General features: G+C 40.4%; 1 protein-coding gene across 1 annotated transcript; it reads right to left on the bottom strand.

The window, feature by feature from the left end:
• Positions 1–2,599: 2,599 nt before the first annotated feature.
• fam110c (family with sequence similarity 110 member C) lies at positions 2,600–4,311 on the bottom strand. Its single transcript, XM_084000994.1, has one exon. It carries the CDS (start codon positions 4,236–4,238, stop codon positions 3,204–3,206), a length of 1,035 nt encoding a protein of 344 aa, XP_083857120.1. The 5' UTR covers positions 4,239–4,311; the 3' UTR covers positions 2,600–3,203.
• Positions 4,312–8,207: the final 3,896 nt, after the last annotated feature.

Here is an 8,207-nt window from a genome sequence, read left to right as displayed (position 1 = left end):
CAGCCCCAGGGCAAGATATATATATTTTTTGTCTTTGTTCAGTTGACACATGCTCACCAGTCTTTATTTACAAATACCAAGCCACTTTCACTGATGTTCATGAAGTATTTTCTTATACCTTATTATGACTGTTTCACATAAATCAATAAATCAGTTCTATTGATACATCTGCTGGCACTATACTAGGCTATTACTCAAATGCTCTAATGCAAAACCTGTTGCACTCACTGTCTCAGATAAACTAAAAATATAACTTCATTTCAAGTATACACTCTGTGACTGGTTTATGTGTAATAATTGTTCTTCTGGATATAATAATATGGGATTTCATTGCAGTCAGAGGCTTTGTATGACTGGGCATTGATTCCGGGCTGTAACACTGTATTTAGGTCTAGTCTTGTTACTATACTGCCCCCTCTAGGCTCTATTCAGTAAATTCAGACTTGTCACTGACCTGTAGGAACTTATTGATTGATATACAGTAGCCTACAGTATATACTATTGATGGAAGTCATTTAATAGTATATATAGGCCTACAAATTTATTTAGCTTTCAGTTGGATTCACATTTATTATTTCATTAGATGGGTCTTGCCAAGTATACTGATGAATATGTAACCCTGCAACCTGCCATAGAATCAGATGTGCATAATGAAACTATTCATTATTGTTATCATGGAAAAAAAAAAGCAATTGGGAAAATTCATTAACAACTTTATTTGTGTTAGATATAGTTTTACAATCATTACAGTACTTCGGTATAAAACAGTGTCAGACAGGCAACAGCAAAATTGACCTTAAGTGATGATTGACCCATTGACATTGCAGCTTTTATTGGCATTCTAGACTACGGTTATGTAGTCATAGTAAGACTTTTACAGTAAAAAAAAAGAACAAAGATAGAAGAAACAGTCACTAGTCACATATTCTTCACTTACAATACAAATGCGAGTCAATACTATACAGTAACTGTAACTGAAACACCGCCCTAAATATTAAGAACATGCTTTGACTTCTGGCACCGAGAAAGTGGGACAAACAGGACCTGACATGCATCAGGTTTATGGATAACTTGAACAAAATTGTGTCTATAGCAGATGTATCTACTCAGATATACTTAGCTATAGTTGGCGAAAAAGAGTTTATGATAATTCTCTGAAGACACTGAACAGTGGGGCAGACGATAGTCTGTCCCCAGCTGCCCCCAACCCCTCAACTCATGCTACACCCTCTCAGCTTTGAAGCAAGTTGGCTTAAAGACAGAGAAGAGAGAGAGAAGGTGGTGAAGAGACAAAGCAGGCAGGGATAGGGTGGGAAATGGAGATACAGTTACAATGGGTCACTGGACATAAGCCCATCAGATTATTACATACATTCCTCTCTCACAGGACTCGAGGAGCAACTGGTGGAAAAACATCCAGCATCCTTCAAGCTTTTTACTTTGTTAGTCAGTTAAATTTACCAGATTTAACCAGTTCATTTACAGTCAATAAGAAACACTAGTCTGTTACTGTAATGGGCACATTCAAGATGAAGTTGAAGCTGTGTGTGTGTGTGTGTGTGTGTGTGTGTGTGTGTGTGTGTGTGTGTGTGTGTGTGTGTGTGTGTGTGTGTGTGTGTGTGTGTGTGTGTGTGTGTGTGTGTGTGTGTGTGTGTGTGCGCGTGTGTGTGTGAGTGTGTGTGTGTGTGTGTGCGTGTGCGTGTGTGTGTGTGTGTGTGTGTGCGTGTGTGCGTGTGTCAGCGTAATGGAATGTACAGTATTCACCTGAAGAGTACACTCATTACATTATGAACTTAAAAGTCAGGTTACGTAATTGGTTATTTAAAGGCACTTTGAAGTCTTGCTCATGAACATTTCTTAAGTTGCCCTTTATGAAAGGGTTCAGTTCAGTTTGCATCTATAACGACTTGGATGTTAGTGGATGATAAATAGTTTAGTAATTCTTTACAGATCAGGAAAAAACCATTAATCCATTATGAGTATTATTTACAGAGAATCTGATCTCAAATCAATTTATTAAAGCAGAAGTAAGCAGAATTTTTGTGTTAATATAAGTCTTAAATAGTTATATCTTCAGACGGCAATCACTTACATAGAGTGTTTGGTCTGAAACACGGGTCTGTCAGTCACTCTGCTCTGCTGTAAGCCGAGGAGAAAACTTTCCTTGTATCCTACAACCTTTATCCAATGAGGAGAGAGAACGGCATGAAGGGCTGTGTGTGCAGCCAAGGGATGCACGTGAATGTGGTGACGTAGGGACGAGGACCAATAGATCCATGACGAGGGCGGGGACTGCTAACTCCATCGGCTGACAAGAAGTTAGCCAAAACGACCGGATCGCTTACTTCTGCTTTAAGCACTATTGATAGGGTTAGGGGTTAGGGTGGGGTTCCCCTGGACAGGTTGTCAGTCTATGACAGGGCCAATATGGAGATGAACAAGACACACACACTTACATTCACACGTATCGGCAATTTAGATACCGGTACCCCAGTCCACCAATTGTTCATGTCTTTGGACTGTGGGAGGAAGCCAGAGTACCTGGACAGAAAACCATACAGGCACATGGAGAACATGCAGACTCCACCCAGAAAGGACCACACCGCCACCACCCAAGACCACTCACACTGAACTGTATTCTGACCTGTGTGGAGAACGCACTGGTTGGCACTAATCTAAAACTGAACACTTTTGCCATGAAAATTGTTGTGAAAATAAGTTGTTTGTGTCTGTGCGTTGTTGTGAGGCCCTCATTGTGCACTTTCGTGAGCCCCAGCACAACAGCTCTCTGCAAGTCTAAACAGGAGCAAACACTCTGGTTCTTCATTAGCTTTCAGTTTTGTCAGCTGAAATTTGCACACACATATTGTTTGGGCAAAGGCGCAAGTACACAAACATTTAGTCACACACACAAATACATGTAGCCCACACATGCATGCACATATGCGCTACAGCTGAGAACACATACAGTACAGTGCAGTGGAGCAGCAGAGAAGTAAGGGCAAAAGTCATTGCTTTCCACAACCAAAAGCCAGGAATGATATCTAGCAGCTGGCTTTGAAGGGTCTGAGTGAGTCATGGATCAGATAAATACACAGAGTTTCATCTCTGTCAGGTAGTGTTTTGATGTATCGTGTGCACGAAAATGTGATAAATGGATAAAATGTGTTAGCATAGTCTTCTGCAAGATAAACAAAATCATCTCAGTCGAGGTCTCGTAACTTCTTCCCAGTCTCTTTTGCATTTTTACAGCTGTACAGCCATTTGATAATCCGTGCGTTGCGTTCAATGACTGACATCTCCTGACGTATCTTTTTCTGTAACTTTGCCTCCAGTAAGCCGTCACTGTCCCCACTGCACCTGGAGAAGCCATCGTCTGAAGTGGACACACTGACGCTGCGGATGTTTATTGCAATTTCATCTGAACGTGCTGAGAAGTTCTCCTTCCCCAACGACTCGATGACCTCGCCTCCGAGCCCACAGTACTTGAAAAAAGCATCAAAGTCTGCAAAGTTTTTGGAGTACCTGGAGCTGATGTCAGAGTGAGAGCGACTGACTCCTTTGCTAGATCTCCCCTCAAACTCAGGCACAGCTAGGAGACCGCTTGTCGCCTTTGTCCCACAATTCCTGCTTTCAACCATGTGCCGTTCTGCCACTCCATTCCTCCTCCTCTCTGACTGGGAGGGAGATACATGTGGGCTACATTCCTTTGCCGTTCCCTCAGGTGTGGTGATTTTTTCCCCGCTGCCTTCAGACCCACATTCCTTATCTGCTGCCTCGAGTAACGGAACATTTTTATTCACAGGGTTAAGCAGCAACCTACGTGTTATGTGGTGCTTCCTGTCATTTGCCGAACCTCGCAGTAACTCACATTTCTGTCTGTAAAGCATGAGAGAGTCTGGTCGTTTCTTGGAGCTGGATCGACGTACCTGTCCTGGTGAGCAGGTTTGTGCACCACCTGTTGCCTCTGTCGAGTTATTCCCCGTAACAAAACTCCCACCACGGTTCGAGCTTGGGTTGGAGGAAAGTGTGCTGCTCATAGAAGAGGATCCAAGACTGATCACTGGCTCCTGAGTGGTGTTGACCACCTGCTGGCTTTTGACATATTTGAGTTTGCTTGCAGCGAGCCTCTCCACTGCACTCATGCCTCCTTTCGTCTCACTCTCCAGTTCCATTTGTTTCCGAAGGTACTCAGGACCCTTCTCCAGGATTTTGCTGGTGTCACTGGCCGACTCCATTGTGGTTTTTCCAAATCAGAGCAGTAAATCCTTCAGTGTACAGCCTCTCAAGTGTTGGAGGTAGAAGATTCCATTCAAGCCCGTTCTTTGCCCGAGCACGTATCACAACAGATTTCACCTTGTCTGTTCAAACACACATCACATTACCCCACCCATCCTGTGCGAGGCTAGTTTTAACCAAACACAAGCCCGTTCAAAGTACACCTGATACCATCACAAGTGAGAACAGTGAAAGCTGACACTGTTGCATATTTTCCTCCCCTCTTGTCCTGGTGGAAGTGAGGTCTTTGTTCTTTTATCCTGGTTGCACAATACTGGACAAAATCTTACATTATGTCCTACTGAGAAAACTGGTTTTCTGTCTTTACTAATAAGACTAAAATCCTTTTGTCGCCTCATTTCACCAGAGAGACTGACTCATCAAATAGGCGCAACGCTCATTACAGTGCTAAAAGTTGCGCAATGAATGTTTACTCCAGCCTATATTCATCATTCATCATATTTAATCATATATTCAAGCCTCAGAGAAAGCCATCAAAGACAGCCTTGCACAACTCTAAAAAACTCAGAAAGGAAAGGCATTTGATGTGTTTTTTGCAATTTGCATTTGACTGCAGTAGCTGTATATGACTGGAGACCGCCAATCCTGTAAAAACATGTGCAAGGTGAATGTGGAATAGTTTTAAACTGTCTCTATTTTGAGGCTTTATTGGATCCTAAAAGTTTTATGTTTAAAACACTCATAAAACACGCTCAAGCCCACACATTCGACAGGGTTATCAACCAGTAGTTGTTTGTCTTATGTTCTAAACCACTAAAAACGTATGCACACCTACAAAGGCAGACAGGTGCGTATAGGAGAAGACCAGTGCGGTCAATCAAAGGCTCCCGCACAGCAGTGTAGCCAGAAATTAGCTGGTGGGTGGGCATGCATTAAAGTGGATGGGCAGAAACCTTTGCCAGGAGATTGAAACACAGTTTATAGCCTACATAATAACAGTACCAGAGGGCTGAAATGCATCTTGTAGCCTACATAATAAAGTTATTATGCAATCAAGTATTTTACATCATTTTTTTCCAAAACAACCTGAGCTTTAAGAATATGTATGCTGTGGTAGTGTCATGTGAATTTATAGAAAAATTGATATGACCAAATATAGAGGGGAAAATAAAAAACGAGGTCTTGGGGTTTGTTTGTTTTTTTTTTTGGGGGGGGGGGGGGGCAAGACTCTAACTATGACAAAATATATTATTTACATTATTTGCAAAAATAGCCCACTCACCTGGTATGTCTGGCATGAAAACCTGACGAAGGTCCAAGGGACCGAAACGTTGTGCTTTTATTAAAACAATGCAAGTTAAGACATTGTGCGGGAGCCTCCTTTGATCTAAGGTTATGATCTAGCAATACCAAAATGTATTGGGTCAAGGCAACAGCACGAGCACTTACATGACACAAACATGGATAGATTCCAACATTCCTACATGATTGTTAAAATAATCAACAACAAAGGGAAGGGAAGTTGGATTGGTTTTGTATTGTATAATGTGCATTGTGCTTCTACTCTACAATATATTCAAGTGTCTGCATGCTAAATCCTACACTGCATGTGTTTAGCCAGCCACAATGAACCCATTTGAGCCTGTTTCTGGATGTGCTTCAATCAGATGAGATCATAAAACATTGAATTATATTGTAATAACTCAATAGCTCTCCAGTCTACTGCAACACCAGCACTACTACTTTCACTGAATGTCGAAGTATTAGATCATAGTGGCTTCCTTTCATCTATGTATTTACATAAGTGGTTTGACAAAGTACACAAATATTTATAAAAGGCGTTTAAATCATCAGTGATAATGATGCCGTGCATGTCTAATTTCGTATGTGCACATCTGTTATAAGCAGCTGGTGTGGTATCACATGGTGATGCAAGCAGGGATTAACTGATCAAACAGATGTGTGACACGTGTGTAATAAAATTGTTAAGGGTGATGATAATAAACCAAAGTAAAAAAGAGAAAACAGAGGAAAGTTGCAGCCACAGGGAAAACGTTCTGCTTCATTTCAGCACAGCTCTGCCCTACAGAGCATTTCCACACACTATCCACTAAGTGTTGCTGAGTGAGTGACTGATTACATTTGGCAATTTTCTGACCACAGCTTCAACTAAGGGGTTTTCCACAGCAAAGTCCTTTCTAGTTTCCCCCTAGAGGCAATGCTGCTCCTGAAACCAAACAAGACCATTGTTGTAGAGATGAATGACAGTGAATGATCGACTGGGTGACATTGTCATTTGTGTTTTCTTTTAATGGGTTTTAAAATATGCTTTGCTCATGTTCTTTCTCAAGACATAGACACATGTGTGTGAACAGTGCATTTGAAGCATATGCATGAATTTACACCAACTTGTACAAATGTTTTTATAATACTGACTCCAAACTAGAAAATCCTCCAGCAGTATTCAGTATGTATGTTGAAATGTTCTTGGCTTACAATAGCTGCAAGATCAAGGTTTGAATGCAATGGATGGAAATTAAAGGAAAAAAAAAATGCAAATCCCATCACAAAAATAAGGAGGTAACAACTGACTCCCTGTTCTCTGCTTCCTTGTGTAATTGAAAACATTTGTTGAACTAGAATCTGAAACATCTGTGAACAAACTGAACCTTCAAGTTACCAGATCACCAGGTTTACATGTCCAAAAGGCAGAGGGCAGCACTAGAATGCACTGTGTGAACGTTATCAGAATAAATTGCATGCCTTTGGTTTAATTACCCAACAAGACTGAATCAGGTTCAAGTCCTTACTTTTAATCACTATTTCAAGAGCTCACACCACACACTGTATTTGTAACCGCAATCACCCAACATCAAAAACAAGACAGTTGTGTTTTCTTTCTGCTTGTTACCTCTGCTGACAGCTGACTGAGAAGAAACAATGACCCGAGGGCCCTTTTATTGATGCTACTCCAGTCTAATGAAGTGCACTCATATTTTTTCTGTGATTGTGCATAATTATCATACCACATCTGTTATTTTTTGAGTTGATTACATTTATTCAGCTGCATGTTTTCTTTTGATTTGCTTTCCTAAGATCAGTCTGACCAACTCATACTTTACCCTCAATTTCTGCTTCAAATGACTCATAATAAATTGAGATAAATCCTCAGATTTAGAAATCAAGAGCTACACAGAGGCATGCAGAAGGCGTCACTATGATTAATGGTTCCACACAAGGATGACAAGGTTAAGCGGCTTTAATTTATTAATTCAAATCTGGAGACAGTTTTTGCGAAATTCAAATCAATAATATTCCAGTACATAAATATTTGGCTCTTACTTTACATAAAACATTACTTGGAAGTACTACACAAGTTGTTGCACTGAATATATGACAAACATATCTATCTATCTATCTATCTATCTATCTATCTATCTATCTATCTATCTATCTATCTATCTATCTATCTATCTATCTATCTATCTATCTATCTATCTATCTATCTATCTATCTATCTATCTATCTATCTATCTATCTATCTATCTATCTATCTATCTATCTATCTATCTATCTATCTATCTATGATGACTGGGTGGAGACCCAAAACGGAGTTACTGTAAAAGAGTGGGTATTGGATTTGATGTTACTTTTTGTTTACTGGATCTGTAGGGGACTGTTTGCGAATACATGTGCCACATCAAATTCTGAGTTAACGTCAATATAGCTTTTACAGATTGTTCCAAAAGAATTCTGTCTTTTCTGCCTGTGATGAATTGAGAAAGAAAAGGGAGCAGACTGAAGGGAGAGATCAAGGGGAGCAGGGAAAACATGAACACTGACATCATTAGTCACTTTCCCCCATGAGCCCTGTCACTTTAATTTAATTCTTAACTTATGCCGTTAGTTGGAAAAACATATTCTACACTATTATGCGAGACTGCATCATTTGCTAATTGTGTTTTTAT

The sequence above is a fragment of the Trachurus trachurus genome, assembly GCF_905171665.1.
Source record: "Trachurus trachurus genome assembly, chromosome: 24".
In the NCBI taxonomy this organism is placed as follows: domain Eukaryota; kingdom Metazoa; phylum Chordata; class Actinopteri; order Carangiformes; family Carangidae; genus Trachurus; species Trachurus trachurus.
Note: the sequence above shows the minus strand (reverse complement) of the source record. Positions and strands in the feature narration are given on the sequence as shown.